The sequence below is a fragment of the Coffea eugenioides genome, chromosome 8 (assembly GCF_003713205.1).
Source record: "Coffea eugenioides isolate CCC68of chromosome 8, Ceug_1.0, whole genome shotgun sequence".
Taxonomy (NCBI): Eukaryota; Viridiplantae; Streptophyta; class Magnoliopsida; order Gentianales; family Rubiaceae; genus Coffea; species Coffea eugenioides.
The window spans coordinates 46,810,850-46,838,077 of NC_040042.1; the positions used below are offsets into that span (position 1 = coordinate 46,810,850).

At 37.1% G+C, this 27,228-nt stretch overlaps 5 protein-coding genes across 7 annotated transcripts; all 5 read left to right on the plus strand.

The window, feature by feature from the left end:
• The first annotated feature begins 577 nt into the window (after positions 1-577).
• LOC113779722 (probable inactive ATP-dependent zinc metalloprotease FTSHI 1, chloroplastic) lies at positions 578-7,448 on the plus strand. 2 transcript variants are annotated; one of them, XM_027325420.1, is made up of 15 exons: positions 585-1,603; positions 1,706-1,790; positions 2,745-3,179; positions 3,271-3,324; positions 3,418-3,483; positions 3,634-3,729; positions 3,819-3,947; positions 4,405-4,457; positions 4,610-4,805; positions 5,129-5,243; positions 5,485-5,759; positions 6,000-6,083; positions 6,170-6,282; positions 6,362-6,611; positions 6,926-7,448. In XM_027325420.1, exons 1-15 carry the CDS (start codon positions 855-857, stop codon positions 7,100-7,102), a joined length of 2,877 nt encoding a protein of 958 aa, XP_027181221.1. In that variant the 5' UTR covers positions 585-854; the 3' UTR covers positions 7,103-7,448. The 2 variants fall into 2 exon arrangements, with proteins under 2 accessions (XP_027181222.1, XP_027181221.1); XM_027325421.1 differs by lacking the exon at positions 6,926-7,448 and having other exon boundaries at positions 578-1,603; positions 6,170-6,266; positions 6,362-6,573.
• Positions 7,449-9,979: 2,531 nt separating this feature from the next.
• On the plus strand, positions 9,980-14,170 carry LOC113781553 (SUN domain-containing protein 5). Its single transcript, XM_027327510.1, has 4 exons — positions 9,980-10,417; positions 11,225-12,567; positions 12,645-12,730; positions 13,831-14,170. The coding sequence occupies exons 1-4, from the start codon at positions 10,267-10,269 to the stop codon at positions 14,069-14,071; spliced, it is 1,821 nt and encodes a 606-aa protein (XP_027183311.1). The 5' UTR covers positions 9,980-10,266; the 3' UTR covers positions 14,072-14,170.
• Positions 14,171-15,421: 1,251 nt separating this feature from the next.
• LOC113779108 (F-box protein SKIP8-like) lies at positions 15,422-19,703 on the plus strand. Of its 2 annotated transcripts, XR_003469437.1 has the most exons (4): positions 15,422-16,163; positions 17,692-17,888; positions 18,543-19,474; positions 19,558-19,703. XR_003469437.1 is itself a non-coding variant. In XM_027324556.1 (3 exons), exons 1-3 carry the CDS (start codon positions 15,726-15,728, stop codon positions 18,799-18,801), a joined length of 894 nt encoding a protein of 297 aa, XP_027180357.1. In that variant the 5' UTR covers positions 15,422-15,725; the 3' UTR covers positions 18,802-19,703. The 2 variants fall into 2 exon arrangements, 1 of the variants encoding a protein (XP_027180357.1); XM_027324556.1 differs by having other exon boundaries at positions 18,543-19,703.
• A 983-nt stretch (positions 19,704-20,686) lies between these two features.
• LOC113779577 lies at positions 20,687-22,858 on the plus strand. The gene is made up of 3 exons (XM_027325196.1): positions 20,687-21,130; positions 21,704-21,946; positions 22,453-22,858. The coding sequence occupies exons 1-3, from the start codon at positions 20,799-20,801 to the stop codon at positions 22,487-22,489; spliced, it is 612 nt and encodes a 203-aa protein (XP_027180997.1). The 5' UTR covers positions 20,687-20,798; the 3' UTR covers positions 22,490-22,858.
• A 682-nt stretch (positions 22,859-23,540) lies between these two features.
• On the plus strand, positions 23,541-26,100 carry LOC113780948 (RNA polymerase II transcriptional coactivator KELP). Its single transcript, XM_027326736.1, has 3 exons — positions 23,541-24,095; positions 24,214-24,319; positions 25,773-26,100. Exons 1-3 carry the CDS (start codon positions 23,751-23,753, stop codon positions 25,865-25,867), a joined length of 546 nt encoding a protein of 181 aa, XP_027182537.1. The 5' UTR covers positions 23,541-23,750; the 3' UTR covers positions 25,868-26,100.
• Positions 26,101-27,228: the final 1,128 nt, after the last annotated feature.

Below are 27,228 nucleotides of genomic sequence, written 5' to 3' on the forward strand. Positions count from 1 at the left end.
CCGTAAAAAAACTAGCTTGCTAATCGCATTTGACACACTCTTGACTTGGAATGCTCATTTAAATACTTGTAGTATATTATATCTTCTTGTGAAGTTCAATAATCTGTATTTTCACACAAGAGTTAAGAGGATACAAAAACTAGTTTGATAAAAATTTGGTTTTACTTCTTAATAAGGAGTTCGCACTTGCTGATCATATATAAGCCCAAAATCATATGAATGTTCAACAGGTTAACTTCTAATTTTGATTCCTGTACATGCAAATTTGACGTTAAATAAGTTATTATTTTTATTTTTATTTTTGGTAGACTCAGGGATATCCGGACCCATGAATTGGTTACTGTACGATCCGACTAATCCCCTGAGGTCGGGAGAGGCTTGCCCAACATCATCAACAGTGGTACCCGAGGTTCGAACCTTGGTAGTGGTACTCACTCAACTGGGCTACTAGCCTACTACCACCAGCTTTAACCCGGGGGCTGAGTTCAATGAGTTAAGAACTGAAAATTTTAACTAGCACTATTTGTTTTACCTCACTATTTCCAATATCGGTCTACTCTGCTTTTACCATACGACATAGTTTCGAGCAACATATCTGGGATGCTAGGCTTTGGCATTTCCGGTAAGGAAAGCGCAAGTGCAAGTAACACACTGCCAAAGACAGCAAACTGTCTCCCTGTATTCTGCATCTCCCAGTGAGGAAGAACTCTTCCTATTCCTCGGTCTGCCACACTGCAATCTGTAGTAAGCAGCATACTCTTCTTAATCCAAGTTCGTCGAAAATGCAATACTCTCCTCTTCTCGTTGCCTTCAAAATCCATCCTTGATAAACCTTCAAACTGCCCAAAAAAAAAATGTATTTCTCGGCTGTGGGTTTGGGTCCCTTTCAGAATAATCCATCACCTACACTTTTTCAGCCCCAACCCTCCATTATTCTTCGGGATTTCTCACTGCACGTCAAATTCCAACTTCAAAAACGTCAAAAGTATTTGAATTGTCCTGTAACAAGTGCAAAAAGATTTCATTTTTATCATTCTCCTTATACCGTTTTTGGTAAAATCAAAGCAAATTCAAAGGCTTCTGAAAATTTGGATGGTAGTAATGATGAAAAAGATGATTTTGTGACCAGAATTTTGAAGGAAAATCCAAGTCAAGTTGAACCCAGGTATTTGATTGGGAACAAGTTATATACGCTGAAGGAGAAAGAGAATCTGAGCAAAAAGAATTTGGATTATGGGGTGGTTGGACTGCTGAAAACCTTAAATTTGAAGTCACTCCTCTCCAAAACAAGATATGAGGGTCAGTTAACTAAGTCTGAGGAGGAGGTGTATTTGAAGGATATTTTGAGGGAGTATAAAGGTAAGCTTTATGTGCCAGAGCAAATCTTTGGTGCGAATTTTTCCGATGAAGAGGAGTTTGAGAAGAATGTAGAGGAGCTGCCCAAGATGAGTATTGAGGATTTCAGGAAATATATGAAAAGTGATAAGATAAAATTGTTGACTTTCAAGGAAAATCCTGCTTCTCCTTATGGCGTTGGATTCAGGGATTTTGTTGTTGAGTTGAAAGAAATACCGGGTGAAAGGAGTTTGCAGAGAACTAAATGGTTAATATCTTTAATATTGAAAAATTGTGGTTTTCCCCTTTGTTGGATTATGTGTTTTATGATTCTTTTGTTGTTGTGATTTTTTTTGCCAATTCATATTAGGGCAATGAGGCTGGATGAGAGCCAAGCACAAGTTATGTTAGAGCAGTATACTGGACCTCGAAACGAAATAGAAAAGCAAATGATGGTATTCAATCCCTTACTCTTTGTCTTCTTTGGATGTATTTTCTCTTGACCTTGAATTCTTGTTAAGTGTTGAAGAAACGTAAATGATGCAAATTAGATTTTCCTTTGTGTATTTCCTTTTGTTCCCTTTGATATCTTACACTAGAAGTAAAGGATGGTTGGAGGTCATGCATAATTATTTTTCTTTTGCACTGATTTTTTTTTTTTTTCAATTTTCAATGTCGGGAGAAGCTTTTACTGAAGGGTCTTCTATTGCTGTCTTTTGCCTTTGAATAATCTTCCTGTTGTTATCTCTAGTAGAAAGGACATCGTGTTGACAGGAATAAAACAAAAAGTAGTCTTGATAAACGAATGCAGCGTAGATCCTGTTACACTGGAAGTTTGGGATTTTTTAAGGTGTTGAATTGTTATTTGATAATACTTGAAGATTGAATCTGGATTAGAAGCACTAAAAACATGTGTTTTCAGAAACTTAAATGGATAGTAGTTGATAGACAAATGCAGAACATATATGAAGAAGCCAGAGATTAACATCTATCAAGTAAAAAGAATGTGCACATAACGGTGGAGTAGTTGGTAATTGAGATCACATCTTTAAGGATGCAAATGCTACTTGGATTCACTACAAAAAACCAAGATATAAACTTTAATGGATTTGTTGAAATAAAAATTGTGTCTATGTTATCCTGTAAACTACCCCAAATGATTTGGCTGTGAGGATGTGTTGATTTTACTTATTGGAAATTCAATATCTTATTACTTTAAATAGAAAAAGATTTCCTCATGTTGATTTGCGTAAGACTGGGGTTAGTAAGCACAGTTCCTACAATTTATTACTACCCAAGAACAAAGTTTCTAGAGCTTGTCCTTCTGACGAGCGTATGTAATAATTTTGTGAGTTGGAGAATCTTCTGTCTCTGTTCACACTTAGCTTACTTCTGGATCTTTTGTGCAGTCTTTTGTAGGGAAATTGCCAGAATATCCTCATCCCATAGCGTCTAAAATATCAAGTAGGGTGATGGTAGAACTTGGAGTGTTGACTGCTGTCATGACTGCAGCTGCCATAGTTGTTGGTGGATTCCTTGCTTCAGCAGTGTTTGCTGTGACCAGCTTCATCTTTGCTGTAGCTGTCCATGTAGTGTGGCCTGTTGTGAAACCATTTCTCAAGTTCTTTTTTGGTATCATTTTTGGTGTTCTAGAAAGAGTGTGGGAAATTTTTTTAGATTTTTTCACTGATGGAGGGTTTTTCTCCAAGTTGTACGAAGTTTATACTTTTGGTGGTGTTTCCGCCAGTATTGAAATGCTAAAACCGATACTACTTGTATTTGGCACTATGGTTATTCTCCTCCGTTTTACTCTATCAAGAAGACCAAAAAACTTCAGAAAGTGGGTGAGAATTGCATCCTCTGACTTTTGATGAAACCGTTAATGAATGCTTACCTAATTGATTAACGTTTTCATATTTCCTCCTTTACGTGTAGGATATATGGCAAGGCATTGAATTCTCTCAGTCTAAACCACAAGCCCGTGTGGATGTTAGTTTCTCTTTCACATGTTATTCTTCTTTCCCTTGTCATCATCTCTTCGTAAGAGATGAAAGGGTTCAATCATTGATTTTGTTCCTTCAGGGTTCAACTGGAGTTTTGTTTAGTGATGTGGCTGGAATTGATGAAGCGGTAGACGAGCTCCAGGAGGTAGGCTGTTATTGTACTGGTTAAAACTTCATAGAATCTCTTAATTGTTGACTTGTTTAAGAAGAAAATCTATGTTTTAAGTTATGAATTGATGTGTTTCATTTTTAGTTGGCAATTAAGCGAATTTCTCACTCTGTTTCTTCTGGCTAGTTGGTAAGATACCTGAAGAATCCAGAATTGTTTGATAAAATGGGGATAAAACCTCCACATGGAGTACTTCTAGAAGGTCCTCCTGGATGCGGAAAGGTCAGTTATCTGTTTTAAGGATTAGACTTAAAAGTTTTGGAGGGGTAATCCTGTGGGTCATTTTGAATATGTAAATTCTTTTTCTTCAGACATTAGTTGCAAAAGCTATAGCTGGTGAAGCTGGAGTTCCATTTTATCAAATGGCTGGCTCTGAATTTGTTGAGGTTTTAGTTGGTGTTGGTTCTGCCCGCATCAGGGATTTATTCAAGAGAGCCAAGGTGCATACTTACCATTACATGCTCTTTTTATAGGGTTTTGGTTTTTATATAGACTTGTTCTTCAGGTTATGAATTTTTAGTAGCATGTGGACACGTCGATTAGAGGTGAAGTATACTTGACGGAAATCTTATAGGGTGTTAGAGTAGTTGGAATCAGAGCGATGAAGGTACACTAAATGTTCTTATATGGAATGTACCATCTGAATTTTCTGGATAGCCCTGATTAGAAAGGTAAACAATTCTTTAGTCATAGTATATCACTTGGCAGTCGAAGCTATGTTTGTTAGTGCTAGGCTACAGCAAGCTTCATACTGCTACGCTAGTCCCTTTGACAATAATACCCTGTTGTTTTATAGGTTTTTGTAGTATTTTGAGGGTACTTATGTGAATATTTAGATATATGCTATAATATGGCGGGATAGATGTATGCTGAAGAATACCATGATCTCTTTTACAGGTAAATAAGCCCTCGGTCATTTTTATTGATGAAATAGACGCGCTGGCTACAAGGTAGCTATTATCATAGCAGAGAAAATGCGTTTGTCTATACAAAGCCACTGAATTTATTTATTTTATTTTTTTATGTTAACAGTTGTTCTCTATCTGAAACAAGAATACGGATGACTTTTGAACTGCCCTTTTGTCCATTTTCTAATAAATAGGCGTCAAGGAATTTTTAGTGAATCGACCGACCACCTGTACAATGCAGCAACCCAGGAAAGAGAAACTACGTTGAATCAGTTGTTGATAGAACTAGATGGGTTTGATACTGGAAAAGGAGTCATATTTTTGGGTGCTACAAACAGGAGGGATTTGTTAGATCCAGCTCTTCTTCGTCCTGGTCGATTTGATCGTAAGGTTTGTATATGTTTCTGATTTTGAATGTAGAATTGTCTGGAAAATTGTGTTTGGGCCAACTAGCAAAACTACATTTAGCTAAATGTACTAGGTCCTGTCTTTTTGTTTAGAAACTTCCAAAACACCAGTTAAATGACTTTCTTTGGCATTAATCTCTTAGAGGAACATTAATATGTTATGAATTGGATCATGGATTTTATGGTTTTTTTGTTTTTGTTGTTGTTTTGCCTTTTTTTTTGTGATGTTGGATTCTCATTCATTGGTTCTCCAACATTCTTCTCCAGTATGGTAGGCTATTAATGGATATTTCCATTTCTATGTAGATAAGAATCCGCCCTCCGAATGCAAAAGGAAGACTGGACATTCTAAAAGTTCATGCACGTAGAGTAAAAATTTCAGAAACTGTTGATTTGGCGAGTTATGCCAAAAACTTACCAGGTAACTCTTTCTTCTTTTTTTTTTTTTCTCCTTCTGCAAGGTTCTGTCTGGTTTGTTTCCTTATGAAGTTAGCTGTTTGATGATTGGCACGGCAAACAGCTCTATATTTCCTTGGTCGTCATGGGAGTTTTATTTCCACTTCTGCTGCCAATTACTTGTAGGGTAAAAGAAATGGGTTACTGATCTTCTATAGTTGATGTCTTCTTGTACTAGTTAATATGGACAATACTTGCATATTCAGGATGGACGGGTGCAAAGCTGGCACAGCTTCTCCAGGAGGCAGCTCTTGTGGCAGTTAGGAAAGGGCACAGCTCAATTATTCAGTCAGATCTGGATGATGCAGTAGACCGTCTTACAGTAGGACCCAGACGAGTTGGATTTGAGCTGGGTCATCAGGGACAATGTCGTCGAGCTACTACTGAGGTAGGAACTGCTCTGACTTCTCACCTGCTAAGGCGTTTAGAGAATGCTCAAGTGGAACGTTGTGACCGTGTCTCAATTATTCCCCGTGGACAGGTAATATTTTATAGATCAAATTCTCCTTTTCCTTTTTTCATTTTAACTCTGATCTCCCTTGTAAAAATTGCCAATAATGCTGGGGGCAGCTTCACTATTGATGGTCCTATTCTTGTCTGTTTTAGTTCATTGACCAAACTGCCTTATTCAACTTTTTAATACAATAATTTGGTCTGTCATGTGAGGTGTACTTTATCCTATTCTTGATATATTTATTTTCCTGCTATATGATTCATGCAGACTTTGTCCCAAGTTGTGTTCCATCGCCTTGACGATGAGGTTTACATGTTTGAGCGACGGCCACAGTTGGTGCACCGCCTTCAGGTCTGAACCTAAAGTAACTAGAATGTTTTCCTTCTCTTTTATTCCTCTTTAAGCTGGATTGCAATGTTGACGGTGTGCTTGCAAAGGTTCTACTTGCAGGAAGAGCTGCAGAAGAGCTCATTTTTGGTCGGGATACATCAAGAGCATCAGTTAACTACCTTGCTGATGCATCTTGGCTTGCTCGTAAGATAATAACTATGTAGGTATTTGTTGGATCTCAATTTCAGTGTCCAACTGCTTGTACTACCGGCCTAGTTACTTCATTTCTATTCTGACAGATGGAATTTGGAGACTCCCATGGTCATACACGGGGAACCTCCTCCTTGGAGAAAAAGTCCGAAGTTTGTTGGTCCACGCCTTGACTTTGAAGGATCACTGTATGATGATTATGGCCTGATTGAGCGCCCTGTCAACTTCAATTTGGATGATGAAATTGCAAGGAGGACAGAAGAGTTAATGCGTGAGATGTATGCCACGACTCTTGCTCTGCTGAAAAGGCATCAAGCTGCTTTATTTAAAACTGTAAAGGTATGTTGTGGTCCACAACGTGTGGACATGTGTGATTAAATCTGTTAACACTGTCAAAGATGTTATCTTGTGCAATTAGATGGTGGAAAAGGTGATTTATTATACTCTTCCAAATTTTTAAGAATCGCGTCTGGGTGGAATGTTGGGACCTAGTTTAACTTGTGATCTTTGGAACACAAAACTCGCTCATTAGCCGCCAGAAATGTAAATTTTGCAGCAATGTATACAACAATTGTGGAACAGATGGGTGGTTTCCTGCAGTTTACTCTGACGTGTCCCAGTGGTGTACTGAATCCTTGCCCTTTGCTTTGCAGGTTCTTCTTAATCAGAAAGAGATTAGTGGAGAGGAAATTGACTTTATCCTTGATAGTTATCCACCGCACACGCCCATAAATCTTATCTTGGAGGAGAGAGATCCCGGAAGCCTTCCCTTCTTCAGCCAAAAGCAAAAGCAGGATACAGAATTGGAGTACAGCTTATTATCCTCATGAAGAGAGACTACAACTAGAGATTTGGCTAGTTGTGATCTTTCTTTTGATTACTTCTGGATTGGATTGCATACGTGCAGTACAAGAGCAATGCCGCTGAAGCTTTGCGAGATCAGGGTTTCAAAATTTTTGTTGTGCCCTATAGATGCCTAGCAAAGGGAATTGTATGATAAGGTCAAAATGTCTTGCATCTTTAGGTTCTCTGCTGCTGAGCAGCATTTTTGCAGTCTGTAACGCACAGTTGAGAGGCAAAATTAGTTAACTACTTGGCACTTACGAACTGATTTTGATCTATATCTCTTTACCTCCCGATTGATCAGTGATCTTCATGCAATATTTCCTTCTTCCATTTATTTGCATTCGTTACCGATTAAATTTTGAGACTGCTACCGAAAACATGAAGCTAGATTATCCCGCGTCCCGTTATTCCTTGGATCTGCCAGTTGAAAATTGGTGGGATAGGCAAGAATGGAGGTATTTGAATTTGGGATGGATCGAGTCATTTTTCTACTTGCTTCCCTCAGATTGTTAGATTAACATTTCTTTTTATATGTTTGTCTTTTTCTTGTTTTGACTGAAGAAATTTGTTCCAGTCTTTGGTAGACTGGTAATTAAAGCTATTATAGGACTACTGCAGTACTAAACAAATTTGTATTTTTCTTTTCTTTTTGAGGGAATATTATCAATATTTTTTTTTCTTTTTGAGCGCATAGGTCAGTTTTCCATATCTGGTCGAAGGGTATCTCAGTGTTCAAACTTCAGAGTCCCATTTCCTGCCGATTTAACAAGTCTACTTTTATTTTTGGGATAATTTCAGAAACCTCTCCTGCAATGTCTGACAATTTCACTAACCTCCCCTAAAGTTTGTAAAATTGCACAAATCTCTTCTGAAATTAAGGTTTGATAACAAAATTAGTCCAATTAGAAAAAGTAAGATTAAAAAAGTACTTTTAAGAAGAGAGATGAAACTTTTATTTCATAAATACCCCTTATACTTGTATATAAGTTGTATTAATAAAAGAATAAAATCAATTAATACATACATTTCATTACTTAAAAAGTTCGTATTTAATAAATTAGACAACACAAATAAGTAACAAAACTACAAATGATAACAAGATTTGACAAAATAGAATAGTCATCTCTTTCGATATGATGTTTCCTGTAATTCTTGTAACAGAAAATTTTTTTGAAATTTACCTTTCTTTTCCCTCCTTTCTCCATTAAACATATCAATTGATGTTATTTTGTAAATACAAGTCATCATTCATCATTAAAGAAATTTTTAAAAGTTATTTTCATTAATTAGTTACTAATAGTTAATTAGTGCTTTAATTATTTAATCGTTAGATATTAATAAAGGGGAATAAAGGGGAAAAAAGGCAAAATTCAAAAAATTTTCTGTTTAAAATCACAAGAATCATAGTAAACATCATGTCAAAAGTGATGACTAGTATATTTTTGTTGAATCTGGTGATCATTAATGTAGTTTTGTTGCTTATTTGTGTTGTTTAATTTATTAAATGTGAACTTTTTGAGTGATGAAATGTATATATTAATTGTTTTTAACTTTTAATTATATTCATTCTTTTACTAATATAACTTATATACATGCATAAGGTGTATTTATATAATAAAAGTCTCATATCTCTTCTTAAAAGTACTTTTGAATGTTATTTTTTCTAGATGGATTAATTTTGTTATCAAAACCTTAACCTCATAGGAGGTTTGTGTAATTTTACAAATTTCAGGGGGGGCTAATGAAATTGTCAGAAATCTCATGGAAGGTTTCTAAAATTATCCCTATATTTTTCTTGTAATCTTCAAGTTTCCCAATTTCCTTCATGAAATGCATTTGCTTAAAAATATTAGTATTTAAGTAAAGTAAACCTAAGAGAAAAGTTTCCCAATTTCCTTGATGAATGCATTTGGTTAAAAATATTATTTAAGTCAAGCAAACCTAAGAGAAGAAATACAGGGATAATTTCAAAAACCTCCCTTGAGGTTTTTCTCGAGATTTTAAAAATTTAAAAGATCTCTTACATCATAAAATTGGGCCCCAATGCAGTAATACTTACACCAAACCTAGTAAAATGACTACTTACAAGGTGTTTTGGCAATTATGTGGATTAAATTAGTAGTTAACCGAATAAATAGAAATTATCACAATTCAGAACTAAGAAAAAATTTCTAATTTGTCATTAGAAAAAGGCGCCAATTTTTAAATAATCACAATTTTGAATTAAAAATTTCCAGACTTGCAATTAATATTGGAATATTTGTTCCTGGTGTTGAATAATGTTAGTGAATTCCAGGATCCACCTTTAAGGATTGAAACTACCATATTTTGTTATTTTAATTTGTGGTTGAAATTAGTTTGGTTTCTTGCTATGTCTTTAGTGATTCTATATTTATTCTTGGATCTAAACCCTTTGGAATTTGATCTCCAATTTTTTGTTGTTGTTGCTAGTATATAAGTGTTCTTCGAAGTAGTTGATGCAAATAGTTGCAAAAGCTTGAAGTTGATGCCTTGCATTTGCCAACGTTTTGCAATTATACCTCTTGCCTTTTAATTTTATTAAAATAATATATGTTTTTGCATTAGATTAACAACTAAGGCATTTTTGAAATTACATATTGTATTCTCTCTTCTGAACTAATTATTTATTTTTTTTATTTTATTCTTTGAATTAGGCTTGACCTGTTACACGTCAACCTTTTTCTAGAAGAGGTGTCTGCAATTTTTAAAACTTTGAGGGAGGCCAGTGTAACTTTTAGAAACCGCATGGGAGGTTTTCGAAATTATTCCATGGCTATATCAAGAAGTGAAAGGGGAAAAGAAAAGGACCAATATAGGAACAAGTGTGGGGACATAAAAAAACACCGAAGTAGATGACAACAAGCACACAAGTTGTTGTTTCCGCTAATTTGGGAGTTCTCTGCAATTCGTCACCACAAAACCCATAAATATTCTCAAAACTGCATCATCGCCAACAACATCAACACTTACGTAACCCAAATTGAGTGAAAAAAAAAGCTTATATCATTTTTGCTTTTTTACTTTTTGATTTATGAACTTTGAAAAGTAAGAAGTAGAAAACAAACGGGCTGCTGGGAATTTTGGCAAGCGTTAATGAAACAGTGAGAAAGGGCATTATGAGAGGGAGATGAAGGGATATCGGCATGGAGATCCTGCCAACGTAAAGCTTCCAAATGAAGGTCACCCCGTCAAGCAGAAGAGTCTGCCATTATTCTTTTCGGTTTTGTGTATTGTTGTCTTGTTCTGCTCAAAATTTCGCGTCGCCGGTAATGATGAAGGTATAATATTTCTTCTTTCTCTGTTATACACTTAAGAATTGGATCTTTTCTGTAAAGCCGTTATCTTTTTTTCTTTCTTAACTATTCTATCTTCTTTTTTTTTTACCCGAGTTGTTAAATATGACTTCATTGTGCAGCCCGAGTCCTTACTTGCAAAATTTGGGAACTCATTTAGTGAATGCTAATACCAGTTAAGTTGGTTTTTGTTGAATTAGTGAATGCTTCTTTGCTAGTATAGAAAGCTTTGCTAGTCTTTAATTTTCATTTTGGCTTGCTTTTATTCTGACGTTTAAACTAGAATCTCTTTTGATAAGATCTTTCACTTTTTCCTTTTTCCTTTTCTGCTAAAAATAATATTTTTTATGGCATAAAGGCTAATGGAGCTTGCCTTTACAAAATTGTTCAAGATTGCTTCTTCAACCGATTAAATAGATCTCGAATTCAGTCTTAGTTTATTTTTAAAGCCCTGCTGGACAAGCATAAATCTTGGAATTTTTTACTCTGACTCGAATACTAATCAACTCAAGTTTGAACAAAATTTAAAGCTAGGATGAAAATAATTCAGATCAAGTTTGATCAATAGGCTTGTTTTACCATTGATCACCTGTAGGTCTTCAACTTGGTTTTTGGTTCAATTACCAAGTTAGGCTGTCAGTGGAAGTTGACCAATTTTTCCAACTGAGAATGAAAAAAAAAAGCTTAAACTTTGCTTCTGAGATGTTAGGTTTGATGTTGCACTGGGGAGTAATTTGGCAATTTTATGTATGTTCTTGTTCAACTGTTGTAGTTGACGTGGGATTTATGCAGGAAAGCTGCTTGCTTATAATGAGAGCACGAGTAACTTCACTGATTGCAACAATAAGCTGTCAAATTGTACCTCTCCGCTTGTAGAAAATGAGATTAAGACTTATGCAAAATGCATGCCAGTGGAGTTTAATGTATGTGTAATTACTGATAATTCTTCCATCCATGACGATCATTGGAAAAAGCTGGAGTACTCACCTCGGAAAATTAGTCGACTGGAGGAGGTAATCTCTAGTGCTTTGGGAGACTCCAAATGCTCGTGTGAAGTAAAACAGCTGGAAATACATGAAGAAAATAGACCACAACAGTTAGAGAATGGAATAAATCATCTAGCTTATCCCAATCTGGAGGATTTCAGAAATATGACAGGGCAAAGTAAGGGCTCAAGTTCTCCAAGTCAGCTAATAAATGTCACCCAACGACTTGAGCCTGATGGAAAACCATACAATTATGCTGCAGCATCCAAGGGTGCTAAAGTGGTTGCTCATAATAAGGAAACAAATGGTGCAAGTAATGTACTGGGGAAGGATCATGATAAATATCTTCGAAACCCTTGTTCAGTTGGGGGGAAGTTCTTCGTGATTGAGCTTGCTGATGAGACTCTGGTTGATGCTGTCAAAATTGCAAATTTTGAGCATTATTCTGCTAACTTTAAAGAGTTTGAGCTATCTGGAAGTTTAGTTTACCCGACAGAGACATGGACTTCATTAGGGACTTTTGTAGCTGCAAATGTCAAGCATGCCCAATGTTTCAAGTTGCCTGAACCAAAATGGGTCAGGTACTTGAAGCTGAGTTTACTCAGTCATTATGGATCAGAATTTTACTGCACTCTAAGTCTTGTGGAGGTGTATGGTGTTGATGCCATCGAGCAGATGCTTGAGGATCTTATTGTGACTTCTAAGGAGTCTCCAACAAATGCATTGCCCAATCGAAATTCAACAGCATCTTTAAGAGTACCAGACCCTGGTTCCAGCAACAATCAAGTAGACGATGTTGTTCAAAGTGTTGTTGAGCCTGCAGGCAAGGCTATAGATAGTGTTAAAGAGGAAGTTAGCATAGATATGCCAAGGAAATCAGCAACCATTAGTAGCAGTCCTGATCCCATCCTGAATGTTAGGCAACAGCCTAATGGAAGAGTTCATGCTGATGCTGCTGTAAAGATTTTATTACAGAGAGTGAGATCACTGGAGTTGAACCTGTCTGTGCTGGAGGAGTACATCAAAGAGCTGAACAGAAGGCAGGGGAACATTCTTCCTGACCTTGAGAAAGAAATGGTTAAAATTTCACTGCTTCTGGAGAGCAGTAAATTGGAGATAAAATATCTCTTGGAATGGAAGGGAACCATGGTAAGCACGACTACAGACTGATATTTGGAGAGGAATTTCTGCACTCATTAACTTTCTAACTTTAATTCTTTTTGCAGGAGAAAGGAATTACTGACCTTGAATCATGGAAAGCTACTATAGCAGCCCAGTTGGACTTGTTGATCCAAGAAAATGGCCTTCTAAGGTTGGACTTAGTATTGTGCAACCTATTCTTACTCGTGTTCTTTTTCTGATTTTTTGTTTATTCTTTGATGTATATTTTACATGTTCACTAAGGAGAAGGCTTTAACTGTTTTCGTAGTTATTACTGCTATAAAGATTAGACATGAGAATTTGAGAATAAAGAAATTCAAATGCTATTGATGTGGCATTATCTTCAAAATTTGTTGTTGAATATGCATTAGATGTATCATCGAATGATTTTTCATTATCTATTCTACAAACTAGATATAGGTACATGGTCCATAACATGGTGCATCATATTTATTATATCAACACTGCTGTTTTCAAACTCTTTATAGTCCGCGGAGAGCCTTATGGTTTGAAGAGAGTGGCATGCTTCTCTGAAATTATATTCAGTAGAAAACAGATTTAAAACAGCCAAGTGAGTGCAGAAAACAATTTTATTTCATGAAGGTGTAATGCAAATCCTTCTGTACCCAGAACTTCTTCAGATGATAAAAGTAGAATTTAGCGGTCCCAAAAGGTTGGTAACGGCAGATAGTTCATATAGTTCAAATACGAGTTATCTTTGGTTCTGCTACTAGTAAACAAATAAAATTATGGTCATTTGGTTCTTTGCACTTATATCCATTGAATTCAGTTTTAGCTCAGCGGATGGTAAAATCTAGTGTAACGTTTATGTCAACACTGTGTAGAACAATTTTCTCGGGACGCTTGCTCGCTGCTGAAAGAATTTGAATGTCCATCTGCTGAAAATTTTCTGATAGACATGTTTGTAAAACACCATAACCTTACCACGTCAAGCTCTGTGTGATCAGTGTTCTGCATTTGCTAAAAGAGAAGAATTGATGCTTTGGTCACTCTTCAAGTCCTGTGAGAAGAAAGAAACTTGGTGATTGATCCTTGTAAAGGAGCTGCTTTGCTTCTAGAGCATTAGCTGATTATCTGCTAATCCACTTGTAGTAGAAGTCGCTAATTTGGAATTCGGATTAGCATTCTTAATATGGGTTTCATTCTATCTTTGGAGAAGATATACCTACCTTTTGTTTGATTTCCAGTTGATTTCTTTCTCGCTTTTCTTACCTCAAATTAAATTTGCAGATTAGATGTCGAAAAGGTCACAACAGATCAAGCGAGTCTGGAAAAGAAGGAAATCGCGGTTTTAGCAATAAGCTTCTCATTTGCATGTGCTGCAGTTCTACAGTTAGTTTTGAAAAGGAGTTTGACGATTTTTAGAGGCTCTAGCCCAGACGAGATCCCTCATGCTAGTACTAGTAGTAGCAGAGGATGGATTGTGATCCTTCTTAGTAGCGGTTTGACCATATTGATCATCTTACTTTAACGTTGTTAGCTTTGTAAATACAGAGGCACGTGCTTCTTTTTGTTTTTGTAACGTTGCTTTTGTCAGGTCAGTTTAAGCATTATATATATATATATATATATATATCAGACAAATTTGTCTACTTTTTTTCCCCCCATTTTTGAAAGCGAAATATTGCAAAACTAGTACTCGTAGTAATCCACCTAAACGGGGCAAAAAATATAAACAATATATGCTGCTGCATAGTAAGGGAAAAAGATAAGATTTTGCAATTTCATTTGCAAGCTCGAGCCGCAAGTCCAGTTGAGTGAAAAAGAAGGGGAGGAGAAAGGAGCTTTTCCAAGGTGTGATGATCTTGAGAACATCCATATGGGCAGCTGTTCACTTTGGGATTAACAATATTTAGGGATGGATTTAGCTGAAGTTAATTAAGGTCTCGTTTGGAGGTGGAATGTTTTATAAAAAAACACTTCTTATACAAGTTCTTTTAATAGAAGTGCAAGATCTAAAATGCTCACCTTGGGATTAACAATAATATTTAGAGATGGGTTTAGTTGAAATTAATTAAGGTCCCGTTTGGAATTGGAATGTCATATAAAGAGACACTTATTATATAAGGGCTTTTGATAAAAAAAATGCTTTTAAGTTATCAAAAATTGGATTTCTTAAATTATAAAAATTAGTTATCAAATATCATAATAAAGTACTTTTAGTACTTGAATTTGTCTTTTTTTTAAACGCACCATAACCTCAAACTGAGCCTCAATATTGAGGCCGTATTTAATAGTAATTTGAAGTCTTTTATGCTATTCCGCATTCTGGGACAGACAAGTCCAAGTAATAGACGGAGGCATATATTTCTAAATCATAAAGTTAGCCTAAGTTAGCCCCCGAGGCTAGAGCGGGTGGTTGTAGCCCAGTCGGCGAGAGTCTTCGCACACGTTCGAATCCCGGGTAACCATTGATGGGATGATGCTGGGCAGCCTCTCTCTCCATCCGCAGTGGAATTAGTTGGGGTCGCACGGTATTACCAGTCCATGGGCCCCAGATACCCACTGTGAGGACAAAAAAATAAATAAATAAATAAAGTTAGCCTAAGGTTTTAAGTAACCATTTGGCATTGGACCATTTACGCTGCAACCGTACATTTCTTACAAATTTGTCCAAACGGGTGTGACTTAATTATCATGAATATTTTATGTCATTTTCAGAAATGTGCATATATCTCTCAATATCGCCGTTTTAAATTTTCCCTAATTAATTCCACCCAATTTACTCAGAAAAGAAAAAGAGGAAATCCACCTCCATAACTCCTCAAGTCCTTCCCCATTGATAAATAAATAAACAGAGAAAAAGAGAAGTAAATCAGACCCGAAAAGGACCCCACCATCCTCCCGTAACGCCTTCCCAACCTTCCTCTCCCGCACGCTACCAAGCCCACCAAAAATCTACAGAAAACAGACCCATAAACCGCTAGGGTTGCCAAAACCGCCGAGATTTCCAGGGAAGAAACCACTCCCACGTCCTCATCAATCTCACCTGTTTGACACATTTTGCACGTGAAACTCGTCGCACCAGATTATTAGGGTTTTTCTCCCAATTTTGCCTAACTACTATACTCAAAACGAAGCGAGGATTTGTTTTTCATGTTAGGCGAAGAGTTCATGACTTATGAATGGAGATTATTATCTCTAATTTTTTCTCGAATAATTCGATTTTTCTCGCTGTTGCTGCCCTCTTGATTACCGCCCTAGGTTGCGTTTTCGGAACTCTCTTCACCGTTCGATCAAAAGCGAAATTTTCCGGCGGTTTCTGTTGCTCTTGTAAGGGTAATTCGGGAACTTTTCATACGACGGCGTATCTCAACGGTGTCATTACTGGTTTGGAGGACAATTCTAGGAGTGGGGAAGAAGAAATGGTTGAGAAAGTGGCGGCGGTGGTGCCGCCGGAAAAGCAGTCCGGTGCTTCGATGATGGAGCAGTTGGTGCCGGAGATCACTACGCATGCTTTGAGTTACTTGGACTATCCGAGTTTGTGCAGGCTTTCCATGACTAATTCACAGATGCGTAAGGCTGCCAATGATGATAATGCATGGAAAGCTCTCTATCACAAGGTATTTATTTCTGGAATTTCTGTTTCTTCTCGAGCTTATATTTGGGGGGTTTTTTTTTTGGGTATGTTTTGATCTTAGACTGCAGTTTGCTGTTTTATTTTATTGTCGATTTGAAGGTTGAATTGCTTTTCTCAGTTTGAAAGGATTTTTAAAATTCTTGTTGGCCTATCTACCTACAATTTCTGATGTTGGAACTGTGATTGATTAATTGTGGGAATTTGGCACTGTCAATTGGTGGTCTATATTGTTGTGTTGAGTAGTATGGGCTTAAGAATTGGATGAAATAAATTTTGGTTTTATAATGCAGAGTTTAGAAGTCATTTAAAACTTGGTGAGTTTCGTATTATAGTACAAGTGTTGAAGGTGGATTTGTGGAAAGGGGTTGTTCTAGATAATAAGGGGTAGAGTATTGATATGACTATAGAGATCTCCAGAAAGTGATTTAAATTTGCCACCAAGCTTATAGTGAGTGATTGTCACTTGAGTAGGTTTGTCATTATCTGGTGGTGTGTTTTAAGTCTACCTTTGTCTTTCTACTTGGTTGCCTCTCAGTTGTGCTTCAACAGGAATAAGTGATTGGGTTTGGGCAGCTGAGAGGAGATTGACTTCAATTTGGAGTGTGTAATGAGGGCTGAAGGTTTGTTGCAAGTCCTGTTTTATCTTTTATCCTTTTTGTTAAATTGACAATAGTAGGTTTCTCAATCTTGTTACTATACTGACAAAAAAGCGTTTAATGGTCTCTTGCTTTTCCTTGGCAGAAAAGGGAAGATTGTTTGGGTTAATTCAAACCAGTTAATAATTTAGTGAGGAAGGAAATTAGGAATGCATTTTGTTTCTTTTACTACCATTTTCTTTTTTAAACAATAATGAGATATGTTAAATAATATTATGTAGGCCAAGCCACAATGGTCGCCCTTCTACTACACGAAGAAGGATAAGGTTGTTGTCTCAGGCTTATATATATAGTGGTGTGTTGTGGATTGGGGATGGGTTTAACAGGATGCAGAGATGGAAGAGACATGAAGAAAACGAACTAAGCTGGGAATTTTCAAATTCTGATAATTTGCCTCTGGCAAAGCAAAGAGGTTATATTAGGTATTTGTAGGTAAAAGACATGACAACAAACGTCATCGTTCTTCTAGTGGAGAACACATTATGGTATTTATTGGATGGAACTTTGTTTGGGAAAGTTAATGGCACATTTATTAACTGGGAAGGTTATAGGAAAAATCATTCCTGATTCTGCTACCATACTGAGTAATCCATCTGATGAATTGGGTTTTGGGTTGATGGTGCTTTATATGCTCTTCTCTTTGATACTTTAGCCAGATGTTCCTGTTGCTGTAATCTGGTAGAACTTTTACTGGAAAATATGTTGATTAATTTTGTTCATTTAGTGAGGATATCAAAATTCTGATCTTTGGTAGCTTCTTATTAACTAGTGAAATTACCGTTTGCTTTGGCAATGATTCTAGGAATTCTTTGAAAGGGTGAATAAATGTGTTTCTGTTTCCTCATGTAATTTCAGGATTTCACATTGGAGCAGGATAGTGTGATTCCAGTTAATGGATGGAAGGCCTATTATGCAGCTACAAGAGCCATTGTGAACATTAACAATGAATTTTTTCGCATCATTAAAGAAAGGTCACTTGCAGAAATGGGTCATTTCTGGCTAAATGCAGATTATGTGAAGTGTTTCCATGCTTCTGGAGAGTCCTTTACTGGGTAGGATGCTTCTTATTTCTTCAAAGAATCTTTGGTTTTCTTTCTATTTTTTTCCAGTTTATCTTGCAATTATTTGACCTTATGTTAGAAGTTGCATAAGTTTGCAATTTGAGTTGCTTCTTTTCCATTCATTGTGCTGGTTATGCCGTGCTTGCAGATTGTGATTGAGTTATACGCGGTGGCAGTTGTTTGAGTAAACAACGATAGAAATTCTAGGCATCTTTCTTCCCCCATTCTCCTCTCCTCTTGTATTGGCTTCTTTTTCTTCGTCTTTGTTTTTAGCTTCATTAATTCCGTTATATTATGCATCTGTTTTGTTACCATGTCATTTGAACACAAGTTTGTAGCCTAATTGCGGCTTGGACCTCTATGGTCACGTCACGCCTGATATAGATTACTGAATCTGATTTCTGTTCTGTGTTCTGTAAGCCATTGCTTCTATGACTGTTTTTACGTATTGAAATACTCTGTAAGTAGCTTAACTTGTGTTACAATTTTTTCCCCATCTGGTTCACCCCGAAGTTATACAAACTATTAGGCAAGTAGTGAGTAGCCTAGAAAATTAAATCATGTCATGCGGTTTATCCAATGAAGCTGCTGTTGCTCTCCAGATATGTACCAGATGTAAGAGGAACTAATATCTTTCTTGTGCAGATACAGTGCGGTCATGCAAAGCTGGCAGCTAGCTTTTAACTGGGAGCAAGGTTTTAATTTTCAAGTTCAAGATGTAAGGGCACGGGTACTAACAGATATGGCTTGGGTAGCCATGAAAGCTTATGTTGACATGGAGACTGGGCCATTCAATGTGACTAATATATTTGAATTCCATAATGGAAGGTGGTACATGGTCCATCATCACACCTCAGTGATGATGGTAAATGGAGGCGCCGAACAACAAATGATGCAGGGTTAGGAAGCATAGTCTCAAAGCTTAAGTTACAAGGATGATGGTATTTATTAAAATTTGAAAGTGGTACAGTTTTTTTCTCTTCTTACGAGGGTCCCTTGTCTATGATTCCTTGGAAGATCCTATGTAACCTCTCTCTCTCTCTCCCCTCCCCCCCCACCCCACCCCAAGGCCCCGGTTTTTGGAAGATTTTCTTAACCTCAGTTTTCACCTTTTTGATGGTAAAGAAGCTACCATCTTGCTTCTAAAAGTGGTTTACTAGTGCTGATTTCAATTCGGATCAGTAATTGAGCAATCTTTGAGTAAGTACAGCTTTGTTAGAAACTTCATGCGACTTTGAAAATGAAGCGTAAGATTGTATCTCTTTCATGTTGTCTTTTGTACTTCAGGAGAAATGTAGACCCACTGCACTCATTTATCTTGGCTATTTATGCGCATCTCTGAATGACTCACATTTCCGATGTGATTGCCTAGAGGTTGCGTGATATTTTAATTAACAATTTCTATGCTGGGAAACTACCAGGTGATAATGTCTCCACTGTAGCCTTTGATTATGCTGCCGGTGTGGAACAGAAGCCTTGTGATCAGCTGCCTCAATGTCGCTGGCTAGCAACGCCGTTGAATTTCACTCTGGTTGATTTCATCTAGGGATCTAGAATGATTGGATTTTTTTAAGATGGTACGGATGTTTGCAACTTGGATATAGGATACTTTCTTCTTTTTCTTTCGGCCTGAGCTTCACCCTCTTTTTTTTTTTTTTAGGGTCAGATCTCCATTGTCTATATAAAGCCCAATTATCACCTATTTCTGGGCATAAGGCATAGACATTCTTCTCATCCGTAGATAGCACTCTTAACTGATGAGAGAAGGGTCCGGTGCTTGTGAACAATTTTTTCACCTTTTTCTCACCCTTCTTGCACTGTTGGAATTTGCTGCTGGTGAAATGTTAAAAAAAAAAAAAAGAGGTTCCATGGTCTAGTTCAATGAAACCTTCTACGATTCCTCCGCTGTTTAGCAAACACGTCCATTCTGATATTTTGGTTTCAAGATTAATCTAAGGGCATCTGAGTGCAGTGCAGTAGTCTGATGGTGTATTGACGTAATATCTACTATACTGTATATAAAGCTTGAGGAAAGGGTTTGGATTAACATTGAAATTAACATTTATCTTCACTTTATGAGCTTTTTTTTTTATACCCATGACTATTTTTATTTTTAACTATTTAAGTATATGTTTTTAATATAATTATTCCTTCTTCAATAACAAAAATTTTATTTAAAATATATAATCATAAATATTATGTATTTTTTGATTGCACATACGTTGGGTTTGCATTGAACACTAGTTAGTACAATGATTCAGCTTTTTTTATCATTCTATATTTCTTTTACCAGTTCAAAGGAGTTTATGAGTATGAGCATTACTGTTATTTACAGTTGTATTACAATAATTTATATAAAATTGTAAGTTAGTGAATGAAGAAGTTTTAGTGTCTAATATGAAATATGTTTATTTTAGCATTATAAACAGTTATTTTAAATCACAAGAAAGTAATTAGGACCCTCAGACCAATCATTACAAGAATCGAATTATTACAGTTGCTCACCTCTACTAGACAAAAAGTATCACAGTTTCTTGATATCCCGGTGTTCACAAACACACACAATCCCTGCTAAACATGAATTGTACATGTATTTTATAGTTCAGGACTTGATGTGTAGCATGCAAGACACTTGCTTAAAAGCTTGGAATATCCTTAACTATCTATCTCAGCCTCAGAAAACAAAAGAGAATTACCTTTGCACCACTAATTTGTAAATTTTGGGGGAAAAAAAGAGCATACCACGTACATGATACACCCCCATTCGTCAAGAAGGAAAATATAATCACCAAGCCAGCAGTAAATCTTGGGGGAAAGAAAAAGTATTCTGAGAATTTGCGGCTGTTAGCGCTCCTATCTCTCTCTTGCAGAGTCATTGAGAAAGAGAGAGAGAGAGAGAGGATGACCGCCACTACCACCAGCAGCAGCAGAGTCTCCGCTTTCTTCTCTGTACCGATAAAACTATCCAACCAACTCCAAGCAACGGTGCACAACAAGCAAGTCATTTTCATTCCAAAACTGCAAACTTTCTCCATTGCCCAAGCAAAAAAAACTCCTTCAGTAAAGCTCAGTCCTTTGCTCCGCTTTGCTTCAACATCCTCATCACCTGCTGTTGAAGAAGAAGAGGGTCAAGAAAAAGGAGATGAGTTTCCCCATTCAGATAATCATGAGGTTCTTCTCCAATCTGGATCATCCACACTTCTACAAGAACCTCAGACTCCACCCTCTGTGAGGTATCTCTTTAACTTGAGATTGATCACCTTTTACTTCTTGGAACTCTTCTTGGTCTTAAAGAATTAGTCCACTTTAGAGTTTAGATTTTGTTACGAATGTGTCCTAATACTTTGTTAACTTGTTGAAAATCAATCAAATTGATCACAATTTGATTATTTGTGGTCGGATTTTTGGGGAAATGAATTCCTATCCGTGGAATGCACGTTATTTGCCATGTGTGATTTTCTTTTATCTTTTAAACCTCAAGAAATGAATAATGAATTGAACTCAGATTACGTGAAAATTAAAGATGTCTTCCAATGCAGTTTAAAGGAGGTTATTAGCCTCTTGAATAAAATTTTCAGAAGAGGGATACGAATAGGATGGAGGGAAGGGATAGTAGGAATCACCAGAATGGTGATAGGGCAATAATATTAGTTGATACTTAGTGAGGTGGGGAAATTTTCTGTGAAAGGAATGTATAGTTGTTGAAGTTGGATAGAATTTTGGATGCTTAGCTTTGTATTCTAATTTAGTTTAAAGTTTCTCTTCGTTCTTTTATGCTACTGAGGATTGAGAATATGTGCCCACAGGGGCTGTCAGGTATGTGGGAAAGAGGAAATTGAAAGGGGCTGTAATGGTGAAGGAAGAATTCAAGGGGGGATAGCAACAGTACCAGGTTTTGGTTGGTGGCCAATAAAGGCATACCGGCCTTGCCCAAGTTTTGTGGCTACTGGTGGTAGATATAGGCGGACTGGACAAAGCATGGATGATATTGGATTTGGGGGAGGCGGGAGAGAAGCTTCAGCTGGGAACGACAGAAATGCTCAATCAAGGTATACCTTAACGAGACTACTACTTCTTACGCAGTGTTGTGTCTTGTTTCGAAATTGAAAATTTTGGTCTGGAAGAATTGAGATTGGCTTCAGTCATTTTGAGCTTCGTGTTTTATCTTGCAACTAGTAGAAAGTTGGGGTTTTTGTCTCGCTACAACTAGTCTGATTAGCATCTTGGATGGTGGGAATTGGGAAAACTAAGTCATGTTTTTTAAGGTGATATACATTGCATGATCTTTTGGAGTCTTTGTTAATCTGAGAGCAGATCCTCAGCATTCAACCAGTATTAATGCCTTGACAAATCAGTTATGTTCCGGAAATTGCTAGGTAGTAGTTCTTTCTTCCGTTGAGCCATCAGAAGCTGCAAGCTTTATCTATTGGTTTCTTGATCAGCAACTCTTTCCATAACGAGCCGTATATCATTACTTCCTGCTCTCTATTTGCTTTGTCTAATAATCCTCAACGGTATTTACTGACATACATTTGTGTGCCGTAAAATCTTGCAGCAAGAAGAAACAAGGACCAACGAAATTCAAGCCCTAACAGTGGAAGAAACAAGGAACAAGGAAATTCAAGCGCTAGCAGCGGAGTTGGGAGCTTACTTGCTTTCTTTCTTCTACCTTTCATATTTCAAATCGGTAGCAGTGGAGTTGGAGGGCAAACATATAGGAATGGCTCTAAACGTTGTATATTATCCTGGTCAGAATTACTTCGGTTCGGTACCTACTGAGAAACATGATTAATTAATCGTCCTACTGCTCGCTAATTGTAGTTGCTAGAAAGTTGAAGGTATTTATATGGCCATCCTTTATTGTTAGTATCATGTATTTAAACCTCAACGGAAGTGGATAATACTTTCGTTCTGAGAACAGTTTAGCTTCAAATGGAAGTATTCGACCTCTTTTCTTTCAAGTATAAACTATGAATGACGTTGCTATGAACAGTTTAGCTTCAAATTGTACTAACAGATAACAGATTGCAGCGACACTTTTGCCCATTTTTTCTCCCCCTTTTCCTTCCTGCGAGGAAATTGCAGCAGCATCAATGGACAACTTTTCCCATTATAATCCCTATTCCATTGGCCAAATGCAAGCTTTAATATTCCAGGATTTTTTTTACACGCTTCTTGGAGCTCACTTGGATCAATTACATCCTTAAAAAACCGTTATCATGGAAAATTTGAGTCCTTGCGAGTCTCCTTATTGTTAGTCTCACTGTGCAAGAATTGAAGTTAAAATTCAAATTGGTATTACGTGTAATGCATCATATACATTAGTGTATATATTGTCAATGCATACTGTGAATACATATAAAATTGTATGTGTTTAAGTTAACACATCACAGCTAGGGTGATATGCATTTGCTATACTTTTTAGTACTCATAATGACGTAATTGTATCTCGTTAATGTTTAGGTTTTGAGAATCATGGGGGTTAGACGAATCTATTAGTTAACATTCATCTTTACTAAGTGAACTAATTGGGCTGACTTGGGCCAAGTAAAAAATTCTCCTCATCTTAGACAGCCCAGTGCAAGTCACCTATAGAACAACAAAAACCGGCTTGATTCAGCAACAGGGGAACGGAATGCTCACCGGAAGTTTCCTCTAAATACTACTGTACCTTTCTCTTTACCTGATTCAGCTAAAACCCACGAAAGAATTCCCTCTCCACTTTACTCCTCTGCTGATCGATTTCCCCTTTCCTCAAAAAATAAGGTGGAAAATAAAAATAAGAACCTACATAACGACTATAGCCCTCGTGATTTTCGGTTTGGAAAAGAAAAAGAGATTGAAATTTTGAAAATGGACTCAGAAACTGAAAAGAGAATCGAAGAAACCGTATTAGAAATCCTGAGGAACTCCAACATGGACGAAGCCACCGAATACATGATCCGACAAGCCGCATCCGAAAAGCTCGGGTTAGACCTCTCCTACCCGCCCCGTAAGAAATTCGTCCGCCAGGTCGTCAATTCTTACCTCACCGAACAGAACGCTAAAGCAGCAGCAGAACACCAACAGCAGCAAAACGACGCCGAAGAAGAAGAAGAGGACGACGACGACGACGAAGAAGATGAAGATAATGATAAAAAGAAGCGAAAAGCCGGTGACAAAGAGTATGATGACGAAGGCGATCTCATTATTTGCAGAGTAAGTATGAGATTACGATGATATGCTGCTTTGCGGTTTTTTCTTCCTTTTTTTTAATGTTTAATTTGATTTTTTTCCCTCTCAATTACATGTGGACTAATTTGTGATTGAATACCAGTTATCCAAGAGTAGAAGGGTGACGTTGACGGAGTTTAGAGGAAGGACATTGGTGTCTATAAGAGAGTACTACAGCAAAGGAGGCAAAGATCTACCTACGTCCAAAGGTAAAACTATTATACTCGGAGTTGTTTTGCATTTTGCTAAATTTGTTCCTTGTGCTGTAAAATTCTGAATATATGAAGTTGTTATGATGGTTGATATAGCGTGTTGGATTATATGAAACGAGCTGAAAACCCTCAGGCAACTGAATTTGATACTCTAATAATAGTAGTATAAAATTGGCTCTTTGCCTGCTTGATAATCTAATAATAGTAGTTCAAGCTATTTTCTAGTCCGTACTAGAAGTATTTGTTTTATTAGATGATGTTTGTATATTGGCTTTGTGTTGGTGATCCTTTGCATGCTCAAATTAACTTGTTTGGTCAGTTATCTGTGTGTTTAAATGTGTTCTGTTTGTAGGGTATATTTTAATTCTGTGTGTTAATTCTACTGTTTGAGCATCAGTCTTGTCTAACAAAACGAGCCTTCAGTCTGGAAGCTTTTTCATTCTGCATATTATCTGATTATTATCATTTTTGTTTTTGCTTGATAGTTGATATATAAGGAATGTGTGTATATTGTTTTAAGCATTGCAGAGATATTGCAGAGATAACTTGTTTGGTCAGTTATCTGTGTGTTTAAATGTGTTCTGTATGTAGGGTATATTTTAATTCTGTGTGTTAATTCTACTGTTTGAGCATCAGTCTTGTCTAACAAAACGAGCCCTCAGTCTGGAAGCTTTTTCATTCTGCATATTATCTGATTATTATCATTTTTGTTTTAGCTTGATAGTTGATATATAAGGAATGTGTGTATATTGTTTTAAGCATTGCAGAGATATTGCATGTGCTTTGTGCTTTCATTCAGCTTGCTGCCATTTATGGGAGTAAAGGTAGAAAAGAAGCATGAGAAATAGCAAGGTAACATCGGTGGGGTTCTGATAATTTTGAAGGGCAGTTACATGTTGTATGTGTAACCTGGTTTCTCTTGCCTTGTCGTTCTCAATATTCCGACTGTCAACTATTTTTTTGGTGTTTTCCTTTAAAATTGTCTTCATTCTGTCCATTTTCATAGCAAACAAAATAACCTTATCGATATCCCTAATAATAGGAATTACTAACTGGACGCAACCATACATTTACCCAACTGGTATCTCTAATTATGAATGAAAAAGAACTGCTGCATGTCCTCTCTCTCTCTCTCTCTCTCATATTTTGTTTGTTAGCTTGAAACCAGTGTTAGAATATATATACGTATAATGCATCATCATACATATGAACATCAATGTGCAGTTCACTTCCAAGTAAACATGCATATGTACAATGTGCTTCATTGAAAGAAATCTAAAACTGAGAAGGCTAGACAAAGAGTTGAAGGTAAATGGAAGTTTTAAGGTGTGCGGATATGTGAAGCTGAGATGGCCTTAGTAATCGAGCTTATAATATGTTTTTGTCACCATCTTCTGCTAAATATGACTGAATTGATCAAAACTTTCTCTTTTTTTTTTCCATATTGCAGGAATAAGCTTGACTGCTGAGCAGTGGGCATCCTTCTCAAAAAATGTACCTGCAATAGAGAAAGCTATCAAGAAAATGAAGTCAAGGTTGGATTGAGTGAAAATGTACCGGCTGCTGGTTGTGGAGGGTTGGTTTGCACTTTGTACTGCTCTTTGAATGTCAAGTTATTTTCTGGATGTGGAAGCCCTTTGAAGTTGTAGTTGTTCTGTTTTAAGTTGCTAGGGCGCCCTTGCAATGTCCTCTTTTTTTGTTCGATGGACATTAGAACATACACGTTTATGTAGACAAATTGTTATTGGTAATGTTAAGTAGCTAAACCCTTTCTCATAGCAAGTGCTTGCGCTCCCTCCCCACCCCCCTCCCCCCATAAACAACTTTTTTGGTGGGGTGTGTGCGTTTGGAAATCCTTGCGCAGAGCCCATTTATATCAAAAGGAATCTGGGGGTTGCTGCGATTTGGGAACCAGATGTCGTCTGTGTGCTGAATTTGTCTGGCTTTTCTGATATTGGCGTGCATCTATGACCTAGCAAGGTACGCCTTGAGTGGGAGTAACGGTGTAAAATCTGGAGACTTGATAGGCATGGCTGCCATTTCTTTATACGGTAAAGGGATAGATCAAGTGAAGCTCGAGTGAGAGAAAAGTATCAGTAATTTCGGTAAATTCATTGCTCGGGCAACTGCCTTCCTCGCAAACAAGGATATATTCAGTCATTGCACGGTACATACACATTTTTGCGCTTCTTATTTAAGCTGACTGATCATGAACCTCCATTGTGGGAAATAATACATGGTTCATCCGGCTAGCCTAATAACACCGACATAGTAAGAGCAATACTACTATTGTGAGAACAAGAGTCTGCTAATGGCAGCAGAGATATTAAGATAAAAATGTTGAAAAGCTTTTGCTTGGACTGCTCTTGTAGAAATTGGGTGAGTGTACTTCGTCTTCTCGGTCCGTGGGAACTTTAAGCACATTTGCAAGAATAGGCTTCAACATTAAACCCCAAGAGCTCTTAGTTCGCCTTGGCGTAGCAGCGCTAGCAGAAGTTGCAGCAGCCATCCTCATTTGCTCGATCAAGGCCTCTGTATTTACTTCCTCTGCCAAAATCTGCTCCAGTTGTCTGGGAGTGATGGCCAGCTTCACTCTCCAAACGCCCTTCTGTGGCGGGGGTAACACTTCAAGGGCTGATCCATTAGCCAAGCTGGTAACTAGCTCCAGTGCTGCACTTGACATCCTGACTGGTTCTTTTTCATTTCCGTCCTCTGACTCTAAATGGGCGGTGGGATGTTCATCACCAACCTGAGAAGCCTTTTCTTCACCAAGAGGAAGGAGATAATAAAATTGCCCACCAAGAAGCTCCTCATGATCAAACAAGGGTGAAGAAAGTTGACCTTTTCCATAAATCTTATAGCCGGGAAAATCATGGAGGACTTCTCCAACAAATTTAGGCCCTTTT